Source organism: Ictalurus furcatus, chromosome 7 (assembly GCF_023375685.1).
Source record: "Ictalurus furcatus strain D&B chromosome 7, Billie_1.0, whole genome shotgun sequence".
NCBI lineage: Eukaryota > Metazoa > Chordata > Actinopteri > Siluriformes > Ictaluridae > Ictalurus > Ictalurus furcatus.
The window spans coordinates 14913628-14936786 of NC_071261.1; the positions used below are offsets into that span (position 1 = coordinate 14913628).

General features: G+C 37.5%; 2 protein-coding genes across 6 annotated transcripts in view; both read right to left on the reverse strand.

Moving 5' to 3' along the window:
• Positions 1-23159, reverse strand: part of ehbp1l1a (EH domain binding protein 1-like 1a) — a 49794-nt gene that overhangs the window by 1963 nt on the left and 24672 nt on the right. For 2 of the 4 annotated variants that reach the window (XM_053628823.1, XM_053628820.1), the window contains 4 exons: positions 23067-23126; positions 22821-22971; positions 19753-20118; positions 17903-19537 (listed from right to left, as the gene is read on the reverse strand). In XM_053628823.1, the coding sequence (XP_053484798.1) occupies positions 18298-19537; positions 19753-20118; positions 22821-22971; positions 23067-23126 (1817 nt within the window). In that variant the 3' untranslated portion in view covers positions 17903-18297. Of the gene's footprint in view, positions 1-183; positions 239-2147; positions 2223-3304; positions 3420-5105; positions 5180-5317; positions 5418-5623; positions 5736-6071; positions 6110-6473; positions 6526-7333; positions 7880-8495; positions 8545-8646; positions 8802-8898; positions 9134-17902; positions 19538-19752; positions 20119-22820; positions 22972-23066; positions 23127-23159 lie in introns of those variants that run through there. The other 2 variants (XM_053628822.1, XM_053628821.1) reach the window with 2 other exon arrangements.
• LOC128609915 (uncharacterized) lies at positions 10779-17264 on the reverse strand. 2 transcript variants are annotated; one of them, XR_008386297.1, is made up of 6 exons: positions 16940-17264; positions 16770-16838; positions 12928-15720; positions 12415-12612; positions 11278-11769; positions 10779-10866 (listed from the first exon to the last, which is right to left on the reverse strand). XR_008386297.1 is itself a non-coding variant. In XM_053628819.1 (6 exons), exons 1-6 carry the CDS (start codon positions 17236-17238, stop codon positions 11274-11276), a joined length of 3774 nt encoding a protein of 1257 aa, XP_053484794.1. In that variant the 5' UTR covers positions 17239-17264; the 3' UTR covers positions 10917-11273. The 2 variants fall into 2 exon arrangements, 1 of the variants encoding a protein (XP_053484794.1); XM_053628819.1 differs by lacking the exon at positions 10779-10866 and having other exon boundaries at positions 10917-11769; positions 12928-12970; positions 13052-15720.

Below are 23159 nucleotides of genomic sequence, written 5' to 3' on the forward strand. Positions count from 1 at the left end.
TTTTATTTCATAAATGGGTTAATATTTTCAGGGATATTTTTACCCTTTGAAAATGTCAAATATAGATATAGATAGATAAAGATAGAGGTGCATTTTATGTTATGTAATCTGGACTGTTAATGCACATTTTTGCTTTTTCTAGTGTACAGTAAGGGTTTTGTGGATAAATATACTGATACGAACCTTGTTTCTCCAAATAAATCTAACAGTCTGTCCATGTGAAAACTGCTACCTCCACCTGAGGGGAATTTAAACAGTCCATGCTGAGTTGATTTGACCCAAGGAGCTGGGCTGAGGTGCCGAGGTGGTGGAGGGGTGCATTGATCAACTGTCAGTGAAAATGACCCATCCAATAACCCAGTGGTTGGGTTACACAAATCAACCCAAAACTGAGAAAACAACCCAATTAAATGACCCAAAAGCGTTTAGGTAGAAAACCCAATTAAATGACCCAAAAGCGTTTAGGTAGAAAACCCAATTAAATGACCCAAAAGCGTTTAGGTAGAAAAAATAACCCAGTATTTTTTGGAATGTAGGTTACGTACATGGTCAATAACTGAAACTTTGTTTTTGTTGAAAACATGTGTGTGCGTTCTGGTCAGTTGTAAATGCTCTGATGGAAGACCTTCCCTTCATCATCATCTGTTGCCAAAAGCTCATGAAAGCTCATGAAACATTAGACAGAATTTTAAACGCAATACAATGGATAATGTTGCCAGACACACACATAAACGCAACTTTTATTTTCCCCAAAACTCTTTTAAACAGTGCAGTTTTAAAAGTGCAAAATGTCACTTAACAAGGATTCTTATATTCCTTATAGCTATACAATGCACAAAAAGTGACACTGCAAGGCAGAGGCCAAAACTTTCAGCAGTAAAACACGTTAAAAAAAAATCACCCAGACACTCACAGATTAATACATAAATAAATTAGCTAACTTTCAAGAAAAAGAGTGCCGAAACTAATACCTTTTTTTGGAAGCTTCTCGGGAAAAAGACATTCATTCTGAAGTCATCACAAATATTCTGCTACACAGCAAAATGTAACCATGTGTTTTTCCATGTAATTACATTTCTGCTATTAAATCTCCTGCCGTTGCATGTAATAAAGGAAGTTTAAAAATTCTGGGTTGCATGTTATTTTCTTGTGGTTCATATTTTTATGCTATATTTTAACTAAGTAACACAAAATAAATCTTAAATACTGTAAGTGCACTGAGGACCTCCTTGACACTAATTACCAAATGGCAGTAGCTAGAACAGTTGTGGGTGTATATTACAGTAAAGGGTTTGTTTACTATATTTTTATATATGTTTTTTTTAAGCAGGCTTCATAGTTTAAAACGTTCTTACTCTGTGTGGAAGACCAAATTGTACGATATCAGGAAATACCAAACCACAGTCACGAATTCAAGCATTTTGCTAAATTTTGGATTAATCAAATTTCATTTCATTTACTGTACATCTTTGAAATGTTTAGCCCACACAGAGGTCTCAATAACTTTCTTTGTTGAACATACAGATTTTTGTCCACCACTGTATGTTGAATAACAATTATGTACTAATTGTACTAGATAATGTGTATCTAGTAAAACTATATTTTCTTTTTGAGGTTTGATTTCAACATTCAATGTCTGATATCTACTTACAGCTATCATTTATATATACTGCTATATGCCATTTGCCTGAAAAACACTAGTGGCAATAAAATTTTAAAGAGAGCATTACTGCTATGGCACAGCAATATATTATGTTCTGTCTAAAATGCATCAATATCCTGTATAAATTACACAATGTAAAGCAGTATCTGTTTATAAACCATTTATAAATGTATTTTGAAGGTGAACTAGTAGAAGTATCCACTTAAATTTTACAAAAGAATCTCTGCAAAGTCAAATGGATACTAAGTGACCTCCTAAATAAAATACCTGTTTCTCTTAGTGAAGTGCAAAAAAAACTTTTTAAAAAAATCTCCACTTGTAATCCACACAGTCAAAACCTGTTTAACCTTCTGGTGAGTCTTTCATTTCTCCACCTTATATGTTCTTCACTAGCTCAATATAAAGTGTGACGTTTGGTGTTCCCAACAGTCTATTAATGTGAACGTCACCTTAGACCATCTTATTCCCTTACTGCAATACGCACTTCTCTTTTTGACTTCCATACTTTCTTTGTCTCTGCTCCAAAACTCTTCCCAACCTTTCATCTTCTTCCAAAGCTCTGCAACATAGAGAGAGGCAAAAGGAAATGAAGACTATAAAGTGATAATGCGAATGAACAATGTGCCTCTGATCTATTATTACCAGTCTTGGGTAAGTTACTCAAAAAAAGAAATCCACTACATGTTACTAATTGCTACTTTAAAATTGCAATCTGATTACACTACTGATTACCACATGTAATAAAAGTAATCAGATTACTAATTACTTTTATTTCACGTTACTTTCAAAATCTATCAAACCTACAAAAATACACTACAAAGTGTCACTCATAGTTCTTCCAGTAATTTGAGCAAGCGTCAATGTATGACATGATCAGAAAAAGTTGGCTTTATCATAAAACTTGCCTCGAGTGTTGTCACTGTTTGTAGGACTACCAGACCGATAAAATATAAAACTTTTCTAAAAGGCTAGTTTGGTGTCGCTAGCCAACTGGAGGCACAACTAAGCTATGGGTTTAGTTGCTACAATGCCATGCAAAGTACATTATCTTTCCTTATGCTCTGCTCATATCAAGTTCACGTAAACTGGAAATCATATAGACATTTACACATCTCGTTTTCCTGCTCAGCTTCAGACACTGTTACTGTCTCAGTTTCAACATCTTCATTGGTTTAAAAAATAAATTGCCGTGTATCCATTTTTCCTCACACTGACTGTGAGCTAGCGTTTGGCAGAATTAAGAGCTATCAGACACGAGTATTTCCATGTATTGTCCTGTAAACCATGTCTGATTGGTCTCACCTCCGTTCACTGAAGATATAAAATTACAACACCACCGTCCTCTTTTACTGATGTTCAGTTACGCAGTGACAAACCGCTCCAAGTGGAGAATTATTCAGGGCTAAAGAAAAAATCTTCAGGGCAAAACGTGATTTATTTTAAAACGCATTTTACTTAATATTGTTTTCTTAACAGTAAATTTGTAACCCAAGTAACGTAATGTTATTGACATCATTAACTGCAATCAAATTACATACATTTAAAATGTAACATGTTACACCCAACTCTGATTATTACTTAATAGTACACTAGAGGCCAATTAGAAATATAACACACAGATCTGTAATAAACAGAGCTTACCCTCTCTCTTTGGCATCCATGTCATGGACCAGTTCATCCCTCTGGTTAACAAGAGACACCAACTCTTGCAGCAGCAAATGCTCTCTGGTTTTATGGGCCTGAGTCTTCTGCCACTCTAAAGAAAAGAAAAAACAGATAGAAGAATGAGGAATTGGGAAGAGGAAAAGATGGAGGGAAAACTTTTGGAATATTGCCTCTGAAGCCCATGGGCTTGCAAAACATTTTCTGAGAGTGTGTGCATCAACATGTATGCTTTTGAAACAGACCAGATTTTAATCACGTCTAGTGTCTCTATGGATAAGGCTGGAGTTAATTCATTATTCATTATAAATGATTATAATTAATTAATTAATTATATTAATTACCAGAAATGTTAATTTTTAAAAATTCTCCCTTGTGTTTCTCTATATTGCCCCTCCCTTGTCTTTCTGGTGTTTGTTTCTCCCTCACTTCCTGTGTGTGTTTGTTTGTGTGTGTCCCTGGGCATGGCACTCCACATCTTGATGGCTCCTGATCAGTCTGCAGCAAATAAAAACCCTGCTTCTACAGTCACTCAGCAGCTGATTGTTCCAGCTATCACGATAAGGCCACTTCTCTGTTTATGTTCAGCTCTTTGTGACCGACCGACCACCTGCCTAGCTCCGCTACTCCGAGCCCTGCTTCGCCCTGTACTCTGCTTCTGGGTCCTAAACTCTTGCTGGTTATCAAAGTTCCCTCCTAAGCATGGGTTGCTGTTGGTGAGGAGTTTCAGGTTTCTTCCCACCTCCGAAAAATATGCCTGTAGGTGGATCGGCTACTCTGAACTGTCTCTAGGTATTAATGTGTGTGTGTGTGTACTGGTGTCCCATCCAGGGTGTATTCCCACTTCACACGTAGTGTTCCTGGGATAGGCTCTAGAACTACCATGACCCTGATCAGGAGGAAGCATTTACTGAAGATGAATGAATGAATGAATGATTAAAGGAAGCCATGTATATTAAAGCTGCAGTATCAAACTTTTATGTAAAAAATGAACAAAAATCACTTATTGAGCATGTACATTAAAAAGTCAGTATTCAAAACTTTCTTCTTACCTTACTCCGATTCGCAACGGTAAGCTTAAAATAATGATTTATAAATTGAGCTGTCAGGTCGTATTTCGCTGGAAATGTCAGATTGACATCATTTGCGTGGCCTTTGACGGCACCATGCCTTTGCGTGATTATGTCATGTGCGTAAGCAGAAAGAACTATATCGCGTGTGGCTGCTGATGATGGTGGAGTGTTTGTAGTTTGTCCTTAAAAGAGTTGCTTAGAATTTAAACGTGTCATCTAGACGGCTGCTTTTAATCTGGATAGTTTTAAAGGCATTTTATCAGATGACTGCAACAAATGAAATGTGAGTGTAACCATATTAACACTACCATATGCTATATGATGACATTTTCTTTCAGTTGCATACAAATTTCTATATCTATAGACCATTGGTCCTGTTAGTAATGAGGTAACATGATTATGTAAATATAATTGGCTAAAATACATAGCTTTACATATTTCTGTATATTTCAACACACATATGCATATCCATGTATAAAACACTTATAGTTTAGCCATTTAGACCCAAGGGTAACTGTTTTATATGTATATAGGGACTTTCATAAGTAATTGTTTTATTATGTATATAGGGACTTTCATATGTATATGTATATATTTTAATGGAACTAAAAAGAAACAGATCTACCAGTGTTGGGAATTTTCTGCACAGTTTTCCACATGCACCATGAGCTTATGCTTATGTTTGCTGTTGGTGTCGAATGTCTTACCTTCTACTGCCATGAGATCTCTAAGCTCCACCTTGAGCAGTTCCAACCTCCTCTCCAAATCATTCTCCTCTAGTCTGTCATAGAGTTGGAAAGCTTATTAGGAGCTTATATGCAGTACATGCAAGAGTATTCAGACAGTCATTAATGGATATCATACAAACAATGTCCTGTATTCAGAGAACAACGTAAAAAGCTTTGTGCAAAATCCTCACAGTAATTGCAGATGGTCTTGTCTCCTGATTAAGGCATTCTTCTTGTTAACTAGCGTGAACCACTCTTGAATCAGTTTCTCTTCCTCTGCGCGATCACTACCTGCAGGAAATAGTATTCAACGCAATCATTATAATAAGCAATATTGAAGATTCAGGCAACACTGCAACTTCTTTATATGATCGGTTTTGGAAAGACGATGTATGAAATGTGTGAGCAGTATCTATCCACTATCGCTAGTACTCCTCTGTAGTGAACAGTAACATGATGCCTACTGTATTACTCACAGTCACATACAACTGGCTTACCAGACTCCATAAGTCTTCTTAGTTTCCTCTCCACAATGTCAGCCCGGTGATCTATCTGCCTCTGCTCTGCCTCCAGGGCCTGCATCTCACTCAAGACATACTGACTGACATCCTACACACAAACATATATTTCCCTTCAACACACAAATAACAAAGGATACGATTCTTCAAACAATTAGTTAATTAATGCGAATGTTAACTTGAAAAATGTAACAGTCTTTATCTGTAGATAGTAGTTGGCATTTGTTTTAATATGTTTGTTGTTTTTATAAAGTCATAAAAGCCTGAAACTGTGGCATGTCCTTTTATTATTATACAAGAATGCACTGCATGTTTTGTGGTCCATGTGGAACTATTCATTTGCTTTGCTCAGATGAAATGGATGACAAAATACAATATATTTTATGTTAATAGCCTGCAAAGGCAGCAGACAGGCGAACAAACTGACCTGGCCATCTCCTGCTTTTCCCTGTTCCCCACACTCCACTACACATACACACACAAACACACACATATTAAATAATAAAAACAGCATTTATTACAATGTACCATCAGTTCTGCAAATCATTTTTACAGCAGCACTCAGCACACTCACTCAAATCAATTTGACAACAAACAACACTCACTCAAAGCTCAGTACAACAACTGACAAATATTTGGCAAGGGTGGACTTTTGCCAATTTTCAAAAGCACTTATCTTGATTACAGGAAAGAACCTATCTGCCTATAAGGAACCTATAAGACTTATGTGCAAAAACAAGTCTAACTTTTTGATCATTGTTATACTAACAGGCCCCACTTGTGATCTGATCATAATGAATTGTAATTTAAATTAAATAAATGTGCTTACATGCTCCTGAGGGTGCTTTGGCTGCTCCACTCTCAGCATGACTTGGTCCAGTCTGTGTAACATCAACAAACAAGTTACATGCTTTGGATTAATTTCACAATTCTAAACATTTCCAGTTGCACTAACAGGATATATATATATATATATATATATATATATATATATATATATATATATATATATATATATATATAATCTTAATTCCTACATATATTAATAATAATAATAATAATAATATAATATAACATAATAAAACATAACATAAGCTATAGGGAAAAAATCAACAGCGGGGTGGTGTGATGCAGCCCACTTCAGATGGAGTTACTGTTACCACCCTAATAATCGTGATCAATTTCTTGTCATAACATGGGCAAAGTGCTTTATTCATTTTATACCACAGTATTCTGCCTTTTAATGTATTAATTAATGACTCATTCAACATTTAAAGTTAGACAAGCACACAAATCCACACAGTTCCTGTTATCACTTGTGCTATACCAGATATAAACTGTCATTCCATAATGAGCCTATTTTATTTATCTCTCGCTTCGAGTTATTAAGACAAAAAACGTAGTTTGCCATGTTACCCAGAAACTAAACAGATTCAAGGATGCAGCTGAGCTGGGGTAATATAATATAATATAATATAATATAATATAATATAATATAATATAGTGAAAACTGAACATTCAACTGAAATTCAACCTGTGAGTTACAGTAAATATTCCCAATGCTAGGAGACTCTACATCTTTCTAAAGTCCTGATTTCTAAGTATAAGAGTACACAGGTATCTGTGTCCAAACCACACAATGTGAATTCAGGTACTTAAGGTAAATTAAGTGAATTTTATTTAAATTACCTCTGCTGCAGTCAGTTTCTCTGACATCTCAGTCTCTTCAAAAGACTCCCCTCTCAGCTGTGATCGCCGCTTCTTTACCAAATCTGCATCCCTGACATGAGAAAAACCCTTGGTGGATGAAGTGTGAGTCCTTGGAGGAACGACTGGAGCCTGGGCTCCCCCTGAGCCTCCCGCTTGACTCATCCCTTGAGTCCGTTTAGTTCGAGGAGGTGGTACCAAACTACCATTGGTATTTGGATTCTCCTTAGTTCCTTTGTCAATGACGTTCCCAGCTGTCTCCTGAGCAAGGTGGCTGGTCTGGAATCTCTCAGCATAATAGCGTGCAGCAGCATCCGGGTCTGTGTTCTGTATTTTATCTCCCACGGCATAGCTTGACTCATTGCTGTTCTGTTCAATCTGTACCACACTGAGCTCCTGGCCAGTAAAGTGTGTTCGGATCTGGCTGAGGTAAGTCATAACAATGAGCCGGTCAGGCACGGGCAGCAGTACCATGTCAGAGGGCTCGATCAGTCTGGAGATGCCCAGTTCAGCAAAACCATCAAAAGCCTGTGAGACAGTGTGGCAGTGATTAAATAGAAGAAAATACTGACAGTATTTAGGTCTGAAACATTTTTGCATTTTTTTGTATGGGTTTTGTGAATACCCAATTATTTTAAATATAGAAACTACTCAGTTTATGTTTCTCTTTGGATTAACTCAGCACCTTCTATATGTCATAGTGGTAGTGAATAAATAATTTAATCAAATTGTCACACCAACTGAAGATATGTATCATGTTTTTATGCTTTCAAACAAATATACCAACTATCGTCACCATGTGTCATCCTAAGTCACTGTTCTAAATGCTTTATCATTTATTTACAGTAGATGAAAAATTCCAGCAGTGAGGCTTCAGTAATAATGCATGAGTATTTGCATTAACTGGAGTTTGCCACCAAGCTTGAATAAAAGTATTTGGTGCAGTGAAGCCAAATTAAAGTGTACTAACATTAAATATACTTTGAAAATGTTGAAGATGTTTCAAGGCATTGTGCTCAGGTGAGGATCAATGGTGGCAACAATAAAGTACAGATTTCCAACTGGGTACCTATCAACTAAAACTGTAATAAAGATGACCAAAATGGTCAAATGTACAAAGAGAGAAGGACATAAAAAAGATAACCTTTTTGTTGTTCTGCTTAATGTCATAAGGATCCAGCATTTCGAAATTCCTAGATAAATGGAAAGATGATTTCTACATTTCTGAAATCATCGAAATAATTACACAATCATTTGTTTTACACACTTGATTCCTCAAATATCAAAGTACATACACTTTATCAGGATGGAAATTATGGAGGATGGCACAGAAAGCAAGACCATTTCGCCAGGAGGTGCTGAAGTTTGTGATCTTCACACCTTTGTGACCTTGCGTTACCTCTTGGCACCACTCTAGAAGAGACTGGCTGGAATCTACAAGGCATGTTGTCTGAGATGAAAGAAAACACAATATAAATGCATGTTAGCATATCCAAAATGGCACAAATCTACTTGAAGGAATACAATTTCAAAAACTATTCCTATACCTCTGCCTCAGTGGATGCAGCAGCGTTTCCTGGAGAACCTCCATGATGGACCATGGCTTCTGTCTTCGTAATCCCTCTGGTGAGAATTGGTTCATTAATGTTCTTATTAGAACCTTCTGCCGGATGGGTTATTTCATCAGCGGGAACCGAGGTATCATCTGGGAATGAGGCACTTAGACGTTTCTTCACACGAGGCCTTGGGACAGGCAGGTTTGAAGAATCCTCTGTAGCTTGTCTAGGAAACAGTGAAAAACAAACTATGATGCAACATTTATTTTCTTTAACACATTTACTAGATACTTCTTACTATCAGTTCACATATGTTTTTCAACTGCATTAGCACAATATTACATTTGGGGATGAATGAAAATCCAGAAACATATACAGCAGACCGATATGTGAGTGTATGTTTTGGTCATATCATTTACCCACAAAAATGTCTAAAATATTCTGTCCTTCATAACTTACCTCTTTATATCTAATGTAGCAGCAGTTTCATCTAAAGACACAGTAGCCAAATGAACCTTATCTTCTCCTTTTCCCTGCTTAACATCCTTCACAGTTGTTCCTACATCCTGATTTTTCTCACTGGATCTCTCTTCTTGTCTTTGTATATTACCCGCATTATGAGGAACATTGCTTGTGGCAGTGTCACTCATAGTTAAGGCTTTAGCAGACTCACAAACTTTCTCCCTGCCAGTCTCTTTAACCAGCTGTATGCTGCCTTCATATTTAGCGGAGGAAAGCTCTGGACGGGCTGTAACTTTTTTCACAGTAACTAATATGCTATTAACAGATTTGTTATTCTCTAGTTCAAGTGCTTTGACAGTCTTTTCTGAAAAATCTAATGAAGACTCATTTCCAGAAGAGAGAGGTGGTTTGCTTTCAGTTTGATCCACGATGGAGACAACATGGTTCACTTCGGATGGATTTTCATCTGAGAAAGTAGCACTGAGGCGCTTCTTTGAACGAGGAGCTGGAACCGGTGACCGCGCCTCTTTTTGCCCTTGATCAGCGACAAATGGAGGTGAGGATAAAACAGTTGGTATGTCATCATTAAAAGAAGCACTGTAACACTTCATCACACGGGGCATTGGGAGTAGCGGTTCTGTGGGCTTGACTTGATCTACTGACTTTCCTTTGATCTCAAAAGCAATTTGCTCCAGCTCTCTTTCAGCTTTTTTCTCTTTGCCAGGCTGCATATAAGTAGCTGATTTTATATCACCTTCCGAGTCAGGCACATCTGTGGAGGACACTTGATTCCTTTTCTGCATTTCAGTTTTATTTTCAGTACCACTAGCTTTAGAAATGACAGGCACTTTGGCTTTACTTGACATCTCATTATTGTCTGAGGGGCAAATACCGCCAGTGCTTATTTCAGTCGTACCACTTTCCACTCGGTAATCATCTGGTAAAGAAGCACTAAGGCGCTTCTTTCCCCGAGGCATTGGGACAGGTAAAACAGTGGGACTCTGCACCATGGATTTTGTAGAAGCATCTTCATCTGCAGATGTCATGGGATTTTCCAAAGATATGGGCATACCAACAACTTTGTCCAACTTCTTATCCTCAATCATAGATCCAGACATTGCTGCCTGCAAGCTCTGGGATACATCTGATAGACATTCAATCTGCTTCACAACAGATACACGTTCCTCAGTGTGTGAAGAGTCCTCAATCAGATGACTGTTTATCTTGCTGCCACACGGTGAAGCAATTGATACATTCGGACAAGGAGAAATGGGTTCTTGATCTTTCATGACTGCTGTCAAAGAAGCTTCTTGAAGCCTGGAGTTCAAGCAAGCCTCCTGAGGTGGTGGAGGTTGACTAGATGTTAAAACAGAGGTCTCTTCATTTCTAACATTCTCTGAATGTTTTTGTTGGGATGTTAGAGAGAATGTCATTATCTCTTCTCTCTGAGGCTTGCTGCTTGTAGGCTGGATGAGTGCAGCACTATGGTTCTGTGGCCTTAAGGGTGAGAATACAAATCATTGTTGTTTTTTTAATAAACATCAAACCTTTCCAATTATTTCCAGAACATTCCAATTAACAACACCAAAACTGTTTTCTAAGCTAGAAACAAGCAACACTGCTGGCAAGCAGTTTCAAAAACAACCCCTCAGCCAACAATTCAATTTTCAAGAATCGAGCACATCATTAATCCAACATCATCACGTTTTTTTTTTGTTTTTTTTTAAATCTTTGAAACGTGCACATGTAATAGATCAACTAATTCAAGCATTAATACTTCAAGACACAAACACACAAGGCTGCTTCAGGAAAAGCTTTGCAGTACAAAAGGATGAATGGCAAAAGGCATGGAAAGCACAAACTGGATTAGGTCATGCTGCCACTCAGACAACATTCCAACACACTCACCCCTTCTCTATCAAGAATGGCTTATCAAAAAACTCTTCTTTAATATTCTCATCAACATCAAACATTTTCTTTTTGGTTGTTTCACTAATTTGAAGTAAAGTGTGCGGGACGTGTTCTTCCTCTTCTTTGGTAATATCATGTAGGTCTGCCTCTGTTAGTGGAGGCCACTTCTTCATCTGGCTATGTTCTCCATTCTCGGTAAGCCAGCTTTCAACATCTTTAGAGCACAAGGATGTCTCAGATCGACTGTCAGCCAAGTGCCACATGTATGGTTCAGCACTTACAGGGAATTTAAACTGCTGAGGTTCAGTTGATGAAACATGTAATGCTTTTTGTAGGATTGGCTCCTCAGCAGGTTCACACCAAGGCTGTATGGGTTTCACACTAACACTGTTTTCAGGATTCACCGAACAACAGGGGTCAACAGTGGTCAATTGATCCACATCCACTCCAAAACCAGAGGGCTGCAACATCGCAGCTACTGTCTCAAAACTAAATAAAATGCATAACTTGAGTGGGGCATAAATAATAGCAATAATATCATTCAAAATCTTTTAAAAGTTAAAATCTCTTTCAATTAATATATTATTATGACAAAACTTACAAAAAATGCTTACAAAAATATGTTTTACAGCATTTACAAATCCTATTTAAAACCCGTACTTTTAATCCTATCATTTCACAGGAACAACTTTCCTCAATTTTATCCTCACAGGACTATTGTGGATTTAAAGTTGTTTTTAAAAAAAATTAAAAAATTTTTTTTTAAAAATCACAATTCCTGTGCACAATGAGCTCTCTAATTTGTGGATTTCATGTACAACCTGCCAGTCAAATAGGCTGTGTGTTGCTCTTTGGTAAGAAAATGATTAGATCTGCAAAAGGAATTTGTGATAAGGTAAACAGTGATCTAGTACAGTGATCTAGATAGACAACATTTTGTCCCATTAAGGAGAAAAATCGCATTAGAAGGTCACAAAAAACATGGACAGCATTTGAATATAGTACTCACATCACACAGTCACATCACATTAGAGAACAGACCTATTACACAAGTAAATCTCTACAACAATTAAATGTTTTAAAAACATTTTGCTTTAAGTCATCTTCCATGCTGCATATTTGTCTCTTGCTTACCCTTTGTGAAAAACACCAACTATGGATTCAACAAGGCCTGAAGATCCTTCTTTTACTATAAAAGGATCCTCTGCCTCCAGTACCTCCCATCCAGATGTTATATCAGTCTCTGAGTAGTCTGTAGTGTCATGGGTTTGGCTTGGAGATGACTGCTCCACAGTGTGCTCTTCCAGGGATTGCTTTTCTTGCAGTGGACTTCTGCTGATAATTGGATGTCTTAAGAAGATACTACGCTGGAGTCCAATGCCAAAATACTGTGTTCATGCCAAATCCTCCACACTCATGCAGTTCAAATTTCAAATACTATTGTACTCAAATCATACATTTGGAGATACATAATGTTCTTCAAATAAATCTTTATTCTTTTATTGACCAATAAGTTACATTTGTGAAAAATAAGCACAAATGCCACACGTTAACCATGCAAATTATTAACAAACTTTGGTGTATTAGTGTGTGATGACTGGAAAAATACATCACCCAAAAAAAAGGCACAGGCACAAATGAACTCACCCTTCAAGAATTTCTTGGCTCTTTTTTATTTCTGGGGATTTATCTTTAAAAAGACAGGGAATCAATGTTCACTCTGCTGTCATAAGATACATTAAGTAAAATACACTCTGTAAGTATGTCTTACCAGAGAGTTTGATATTCACTGTTAGATCCCGTTTGCCTATCTCATGTGGCATACCACTGAGTGCCATTTCAGGCTCTGTTTGGGTCTGGATTTGATTGGGGTTTGTTACAGACATGTCAGTTTGTGTGCAAAGTGTAGTAGACATTGATGGGAATCCAGGAATCCTTGCTTTGCTTGGGCAGCAGTACACCAAAGTGGACATAACTGTTTTATCCTCAACTGTAGGAAGATCGTTAGCAACCAAAAGCATCATTGTCTTCAAAGGTTTTTCTCCAAAAAGTGTCAGAGGAGGCAACACTCTGTCTATTTCAGTAAGATCTTGAATTATGTCTTTCCTAGATGGCATTCCAGGTATACTTGGTGCATACAAACAAGATGGTAGGAGTGCAGTCATTTCATACATTAACGTTCTTACAGATGGAAATCCAGGAATTCTAGCTTTATCAGGGCATGTTGGTGTAATCAATACAGTTTTCACATATTGCTCATAATGTTTGGTTGCACTTGAAATTAAAACTGATTTCTGCTTTACAGGTTTAACCCACAGTGTCTTCTCCTGAACTTTCCATGATGAGTCCATTGAGACAACTGAATTTACTGAAGGAAAGCCTGGAACAAGAGTAAACCCTGGGCAAGAATTCAGCATACTTCTCATGTCTGACTCTTTTCGTAAATAGAATTTATCCACTTTGATGTAAGGTATAGAAGGAAAGCCGGGGGTTTGAGCTTCTCTTGGGCAGGTTGGCACCAAAGCAATCATTTTCTTCATATTGTAATAGTCTAATTGTTCACAAGGAGGGTCAAAGTGGCATTGGTCACAAATATCTGATCTTGTATTGAATAATTTCTCCCACAAAGACTTTTTCTCAAAAAGCCATACAGGTGTGTGTGTTCTCTCTCTTGATTGGAGCCCAACTATTCTTGAGGTTTTTGGAATACATGGCTGAAGATTTACCATATTAGGGGCAACTTTGCGTTTTGGTGCAAATGGGAATCCTGGTGTTCTTGTCAGTGTTGGACAAGTTGGAGTTAAGGCAAACATACTTTTCATTGAGTCTCTGGTCTTGTCTGTTTTGTCCTTAATAAAAAATAACTTGTGTTTTGGTGCACTGCCGCACAATTGAATTGTATTTAGATTGTCAACTAACCAATCAAAATGCCTTGTTCCTTCTTTAGTAGGGAATCCAACAGTTTTAGATCTTTTGGGGCAAGAGTGAAAAATATTTTGCATTTTTGGTTCTGGTACAGATGGAAAACCTGGAATGCAGGATTTGGATGGACAAGTTGGCAGCAAAGCAGCACTGCTTTCAAGTATCTTGTTCTCTTTTGCTTTATTTATAATAATTGTAGGATTCTTAGTTTGCCTATCCATCAGAATGAATTGACTGGTTGGCCAATTTGATGATCTGGGGATCTGTATGCTCTGGCATCCAGCTATATGGGAGAGCATTGGGCAAGAGGGACGAATCTTTTGCATGTTTGGCTTCTGACCTTTACGTTGCTGTGTAGATGGAAAACCTGGAATGCGTGATGCAAGAGGGCAGGTTGATAATAAAGTCATATTTTTATTTATATCCTCTGCATCTGTTCCAGTTTCATTAAAGTTAATTGTGTTTTCTTTTAATTGTTTTCTTAAATTTAGTGTCTGACCACTGACCCACACCAAATTGTTAGATTCTTGTTTAGATGGATATCCAGGAATTCCAGAGATCATTGGACATGTTGGAAGAAGCCTCGGCATACTTGGAACCACTTTGACTTGAAGTTGTGATGTAGTGGTACATCCATTTACTTGAGCTGCTGGTGCTATTCTCAAAGTATGCCCAGCAACTACAGATACGGTAGATACTGTTGAGAAAGTTGAAGAAAAGGTTTCCATGGTGTCACCTTTCCATCTTTCTTTTGAGCATGGTGCAGATGGAAAACCAGGAATGAGTGTTCTCTCAGGGCAAGTTGGAGCAATAGCCACCATCATACTGGAAATCTCAGTATATTGAACTGGTTTATTTATGATGAAGGTCAGTTTTTCCTTTGACTGCATGTCCCACAAACAGCTTTTCCTGTTTAGCCACTCCACATGAGGCTTGTCCTCTTGAATTAGGGAGCTTGACGGCATACCAGCTACTCTGGAGATCTTGGAGCAAGATGTACTTATGGAGGATATTTTTAATAGTTTTCCCCTGATGGCAGAAGGATAACCTATAATACTTGTTTCGCTGGGACACGAATAGGCCAGAGATACCATATTTCCAATCATTTGTGTATCATACTGAGGTATTGCCATGTACAGAACGGGTTCTTCTGTTTTAGGTCCCATTACCTTTCTCCACAATGTATTTCCATCTCTAGGCCAGTCCATTCCTTCTGTCTCATAAGTAATAGTCATAGCTGTAGATGGGAATCCAGGAACTCGACAAATTCTTGGGCATGATGGAAAGAGATCAGCCATGTTAGGTACCCATTGGACCTGCTGTAATTTGGACTTAGTGTTACTCATGGAAGGCTCTAAATTACATCTGTCTTCCACTGTCTCTTTTTCATCCTTATGTCTGGATGCGAGTTGATCTGGTCTTTGTATCAGGTTCTCAAATCTACACTCATCACAAGCAGAGTGCTCTTTGTATGTATAATCATCTGTATTTTGGAACTCAGCATCTGTACGTTCAATTCTGAAGAAAGTAAAACATTGTCGTAAGGGTATGCAAGTACAGATGGTATTCCAAGGACATATTTTCACAAGTTCTACACCGACATTTTCTCATACATAATTGCATAAGTTGTCATCAGTTTCCAAAAGTCATGCCACAAAACCAATAAACAACACATCCATAAAACACCACAAGAATACAAACAGGACTCATTCAAGCTTGCACAATTTCCTTTGCAATATAGCAGTGTCTGAGAGTGCATTCAGATATGTAGTAGTAAGTCTGTTTGAATCGAATCCTGGTTTGTTTTCCTCTTTGGTGTGGTTTGCAGGTTAGAACACAAGGATCATACTTGGGTGCAAAACAACAACTCTAGCACAGTTCAACTGCAGTTAGAAAGTTATGCAACCCTGTATCAACCCAACTGCCGGAAGTGAACCAAACATGCTGTTTATTTTGGGATGTGGGGAACATTTTCCTGTAGATGAAAGCTGCTAAACTGAGTCACAAAGTGCAAACTAAGCCAAAGGACAGCGCTGTAGTGCTGCAGAAATTAGATGTTTTATGGATATAATGAACTCAAAAAAATAAACAGTGAATACACAAAATGTTTTAATGTAGGTACTTATAAAATTATCTAGCAATTTATTGAGTGCCAGGTCCATGTTCTCTGTGAATGGGTGATTTTTTTATGATTCCTATTCACACTTGATGATCATTTTTTGAGTTATCAGCCCTGCACAATGCTCAGCCAACATTTTTAGGTTTGTTTAATTATGTGCAGTGTGAAAACAAACCAATCAAAACAGCAAACAATGCAAGTTTCTCTCTGATTGGGACTCAGATGGACTAATAGGCGTGAAAGCACCCTAAGATGTTGAACAGATTCCTTTTCCATGTCATATGATTTGTAAGGCTTCGCATTCCGTATGATACAGCATGTCAAATGCTTTTCATTTTTATTATTAGTAGTGAAACGGAGAGGTAAATGAAGCTGTTACCGCAAGCCATCCAGTATAGCATTGGTCCAAGTTACACTGTAAATGCAAAGAGCTACATCTGTAACTCACCTTTCTCCAGCAGTGAGCAATAATGGTATGTCTGGAGGTAGGGAGTGCCACATTCTGCAGTCTATTTTGCTGAACACAGGGTTTATGAAAATTATTCTGTGCACTGTCCACTGACTACAGGGTGAGAAATATATATTTGTTTGCATTACAGAACTATGTCCCAAACTTACCCACTTTCCAGAATTCCCTTTTCTCCTTCCTCACTTCTTATCCAAAATCCTATATCCTCTTTGGTTTCTTCAAGGGAACTAGAGGTCAATTTAGTTGCATTGATATGAGTCACTTCATTTACATCTGAACTACTTGTTAAATGCTGCACAGCAATATCACATTCCTTTGAAGGATTTCTTTCCTCTGTTAGAATTGTAATAGGAACAGTTGTCATAGAAAAGCTTGAGATGAGAGATGACTCTAAACTCAGTGGGCCACAGGTTTCAACTATTGCACAGGGTGACAGTCTATTTGACATGATATGCTTTTCTGATCTTGGTGGTGGTGCACATGGGAAGCCAGGAATTTTTGCTGTTCTTGGGCAAGATGGTTTTAATAAAACTATGCTTTGTATACCATCTTTGTCATCTGTACATTCATATTGAGGTGGATATGAAAGTTTGGACCAGTATGATTGATTCCTCATTCTTTTAACCCATAATGGCTCAGTGTCCACTGGCCATTTATAGGAAACAGATTCGGTGTTGAGTACAGATGGTATTCCAGGGACACAAGAAGCTTTTGGACAAGAAGTTAGAAGTTTTATCATGCACTGAGCGCACTCATGATTCTGTGTTGTTAGGGATGGAAAGCCAGAAGAATGTGATTTTCTGGGACACGCTGGCACCAAGGCCACCATAGTCCTTGTAAAATCAATGTTTTCTTTAAATGTGTCCAAAACCTGACTCAGAATATACATGTCTGATATTCTCTTCCTTGGCATATGAATAAACCATTCACTGTTTAATCTCCACTGTTGAATTTCTTGATCTGTTCTCATAACTGTTATGGATGGGAAGCCTAAAATCTCTGAATTGTTTGGGCAAGATGGCATCATATTTACAATATTTTGGTCTTTCTGAGGCCTATACTGTGGGGCAGATGGGAATCCAGGAATCCTTGATTGTGTTGAGCAAGTGGACCTTATAAGACTCATTGAATTGGCTGTTTCTGCATTATATGTAGACATATAAAGAATGTGTGGGTCACTTGTGGTGTCATGTGTGGGTTGTCTTTTCCACAGTATTACACTATCCATATGCTTATATTTATCATCTGGCTCAATGACTAGCAATTTTGAAGCCAAGCCAGAAATCCTTGAAGTTGTGGGGCAAGTTGGACATAGACTGACCACATTAGGGACTTTTTCGATATGAACTGGTACAGATGGGAAACCAGGAGCAGCAGTTACTGGACATGTTAATGTCAGTGAAAACATATTTCTCACTTGTCTAATATCATTATATGGCTTTTCCAAGTCATGAATAACCCTTATTTGATCTTTATTTTGCTTCACAAATAATGGCGTGTAGTCGAATCAGCAAAGTGAGAGATCTTGCTCAATACTGAGAATCACTGAAGGGAACCCTGTAATACTGGAAATTTTTGGACAAGATGGTATCATATTTATGATACTTGGATGTTCTTGTGGTATGGACCCTGGAGTAGATGGAAATCCAGGAACCTTAGATGCTGTTGAGTAAGACGGTCTTATAGGAATCATTGCCTTAAACATATCTGGGCTCTCTGTAAATAAGTATAGGATCTGCACTTTACTTTTCTTCTTTTTTCTTTCCCATAACATCATGTTATTCTTTGGCCAGGTTTCAGGTTCTGAAATTGTAAATGGCAGTCTTGAAGGTAGGCCAGCAATTCCTGAGGCTTTAGCACAAGTTGGAAGGAAATTAACACTACTTGGTATGCCCTCAGTATCAAGGGGCACAGATGGAAATCCTGGAATGCTGACAGATTTTGGACAAGTTGGCTTCAGTGAAATCATTTTGTTCAGTATTTTAATGTCATGATACTGTATTCCCAAATTGTGAATATGCTTAGCAGGTTCCTTTTTACATGGCATGACTCTTATTGACCCTTCAAATGATAGCCATTTGATAGCTTTCTCTGGCAAGTATAAGGATGGCAAGCCAGGTATAGATGCAGCTCTTGGGCAGGATGGAAGAATACTGACCATGCATGGCTCTCTATATATCTTGGTATTATCAACCTTTGACCTCTGAGGTAAAAGTATGTCAGGAGTAGTACTTTCACTCAACTGAGGCTCACGCATATGTTCAAAGCAGTGTCTCTCTTGATATTCTGTATCCTTAGGGGCCACTGTATTTATTCTTTTGTCTTGTCTCTCCTCCTGTGACAGACTTTCATCTTTAGGCCACTGCACATCCTCCATTTTAATATCCTCCCCAGATGGGAATCCAGAAACATGTGATGCTTTTGCATCAGACAGAAAAAAGTCAATCCTATCTGACTCACTTTTATCTGCTTTTATTTTTGCCTTATGGACCTGTGCAAATTGTGGACTGTGTGCAATATCAGAACATTCTGACAAGTCCACAATATTTTTCACAGCTTCATAGTCTTGATTTGATTTCTGGTAGTCAGTGGCGAGATTATTGACCTCCTCTTTTATCCTGGTTGATCCATTGATTGGCAAAACTCCACTTTGACTTTGATCTGTGTCACATGTTGATGTGAAGGGTGACCAACTGGAAATAGGTGTCCTTGGACAAAAGGGAAGGAAAACAGCAGTGCTCTTTGCTCTGAGGGACAGGGAAACCAGAATTCAGGTCAAATAGTGCAGATCTTAGATGGATTGAAGTAAAATGAGCAACTATGTATGTCTACACAGATGGCAATACATGCATGCTATAACTAAATCAGAGCCTAAAGGTTACGCACCTATAAGTACTGCTCTGTTAATGTGCATGCAAATAGAAAAACTAAATGCAACCATGCTATGTCATGCTAGACTTACCCCTGATCGATTTTAATCTTTTCTGGGCTAAATGTCAACTCTGTAGTAAGATTTATTTCTTGCTCATTTTCATCTGTTTGGACATTGTGCAAATTTGTAAGCTCAGTTTGTAGCTTTAAGTTCTCCTCTTTATCAGTAAACACTGCCTGCATCTCTGTTGACTGTTGTGATAGGGTGCACTTGACCTCAGCCAAGGGGGAAGTAGACTCTTTGACTATGACAGATGATGGAATAGTTTGTGAAGCTGTATTGGAAGGTGTCTTCTCAGCCACATCCATGTCAGATTTAGGCAACTCAATTGATTGGGCCTCTGAGACACTAGGAACTTTGGGGGTAGATTGCAGGTAAGAGACCATACTCTCAGGTCTGGGAAGGAAAAACACTAAAGTGAAATTTGTCCAGGCATGATATGACCATTTCCGCTTACAGATTTTATACTGAAAACGGCCACTGAAACACATTGATAAAGTAGCACAAATTAAGGTTAAATCTGGATAACAAATCTATCCAGCTTCTAAAAACAAAAAAACAAACAAACAAAAAAACCATCAGCAACGTTTTTGCATCAAGAAATGTACTGGGGTGATGACATCACAAAATAAATTGACAATACAGATGACTGTAAAAACACATGATACGTGATAAAACACACATGTGTATGACATTGTGATATCAAACCAGTTTCTCAAAAGAATGATAAAATTAACAGGTAGAAGGTGCTACATGTAACACTTGCACTAGCATTTAAGACTGATGTATGTACTTCAATGCTTTTGTGAAACCTGGCACTGATTGTGTTAATATATTTTAATAGAAATAAATTCTTAATGCTTATCAAAAGTATATCTTGTTTTACAAAATACATTCAAACAAAAAAATAAAACAGTAGTGCAAATATAATGATCAGCCATCTGCCTTTTTAAATTAATGAATATATTATTTATATTGACAAACTAATGCATCTAACGAGGTTACAAAGCCTTATTAGAATTATTTTTACTACAGTATATACCAGTGGCCACCAACCTGGATATCTACATTCCTGAACATATCAATTCCAACCCTGATTGAACACATTTTATGCAGATCATCAATACACTTAGTTGGATTGGATAATGTGTGTTAGATCTAGGCTGCAACTGAATTCAGCAGGAAGTAGATTTTTGTGTTGGTGATTACAGCTATATAATCTTATCTATTATTACATAAGCTCTATTATATGAGACTGTATCTATTACATAGAAATGGATTTTGAGGGATGTTTAAACAAAAAAAGCCACACAAAATCATATAAAACCAAATGCTATCAGTTTGTTGACGCTCTCTCTCTCTCTCTCTCTCTCTCTCTCTCTCTCTCTCTCTCTTTCTCTCTCTCTGAGCAACTTTGTAGAATTATATTCATTTCCATCCTTTTACTTTCTCTTAAACATACTGCAGGTGATTCTAAACAAAAATGTTTTACCTTTTTACATCAAGACAATTGTATGAACTCTTTGTTTTAACTGTTAATGAACTAACAGCTCATTTTATTTATATTCACATCTTTTAATTGCTAGACTGTTCAGGAAGTTCAGGAAGAAAAGTCCTCAAATACATTTAGCCATTTAAATAATAATCGATTATTATCTCTTATTAATCTGAATTTTAACAAAAAGTATTACTATATACTATCGTTGTATCATTGTGTTTCACTTAGTCAAGTCTCATCAGTTCAAAAGAAAAAAATCACTCTGTGTGTCACAAATATTTGCTTCATGGACAATTATATTACAAACTGTACTTATTTAGCTATTGAGTGATATTAAGTGGTTAAGTGATTCCTGGATTTAAAGCACATAGAACAGTATGCTTAAGAATTGTAAATACAATTAAAGATGCAAGCAGCATTTTCGGGGGCCAAGCACCCATCTGTGAGCCGCACATTCACAAACACGCTATAAGTGTTGCCTAAGAAATAACCATAAAAGCAGAGCCATAACTTTAGGCAAAGGGATTCAAGAGTGATTTGTAGCTTCACTCATGATGTGTAAGTTTTAACCACAGAAAGTGGTGGAATTCTCTGACTGGAGGATGCAATTTTAAAAAATCTGGGTCTTTTCTCATCAGTCTGGGCCTTTTTGTCCCACTTTGTGCAAGTTTAGACAGATCTCAAGATGATGTGAGCCGAATTTGGTGAAGATTGGACAAAATATGAAGCAGGAGTAGCAAAAAAGGCGCTTAGATGGAAGCATTTTTGGCATGTTATTGTAACTTTTGACCAATAAGTCACACTGTCACGAAATCCTCTGCAGAGCCTCAGGGCATGATCCTGATGATTCCTACAAAGATTTGTGTCAGTGTGCAAGGTCGTTGCTGAGATACACCCTCAATTCCTGTTTGGTGGCTTCGCCGACATATTTGCTGGCAGATAACAGGCAAACCGTTTGGCGTATTCAAGATTCTTTTGAGAACTTTTATAACTTACATGTGCTGCTTGGCCCTCTAAATACAAAAAAGCCCACAACTCCAAAAAACAAAAACAACTCCAACAATGCCTCAAACTCAAATGATTCTCGTAAGGCAGATTACCATCTTAGATGACCAACAACAGTTTAGAGATCCATAGTGGAAAAACTCTACTGGGCTCTTTTAAAAGAGCTTTACAACCTTAAAAAATGCTTACAGCAAAATAAAAAATAAAATAACAGTATCAAAAATTGCCGTTTGAAAACTTGACTGACCGTTTAGGCTATAGGAGTACCTCAAGACTTCTTTCAAATACATGACAAAACCATTATCACTTTTACAAGCCTTTTAGATTCCCTGGTCTGTTCTCAAGTCTGCATCCCAAATTAAATGTAGAACACTTTTTTTTTTCAATGCATTAGAATTTGTCGACTTTTATATATTAAATGTGTGTAAGTCTTCAAGTAATATAAAATGTGTTTAAATGAAAGAGGTGGACAAATCGACAATAATGCAATAGCTCTAATGCAACCTTTCACAGTCTACCAAAGTTTTTTTTTAATAGCAATGTATATGTTTTTCATTGGTTGACCCCAAATGCTGTTATTATATCAGTCACTCACCTTGGTGCTGGCTTCACGATCTGCAGTTCAAACAATGATTCTCCGTCTGGTTTATGATTGGCTGTGGTGATATGCCCAGCCTTGCAATGGGACGATCTTAAGTCTTTGGCTTGGTGAGCATTTGATGTTTTGGTATCTGCATTTTCCTCACCTTTCACATAATAAGAAAAACAACAATGTAGAAAGGGAGTGTAGTATATATAGACTAGCAGTGAGAACTGATGTGGCATTCAAAACAGTTCTTACCAGGACAGATTGCAGTGGGATATTCCTCCTCTCTCAATATGCCGAGTTGTCTGTGCGACTCTGAAAAAAACAACAAAAAAACTACTATTATTT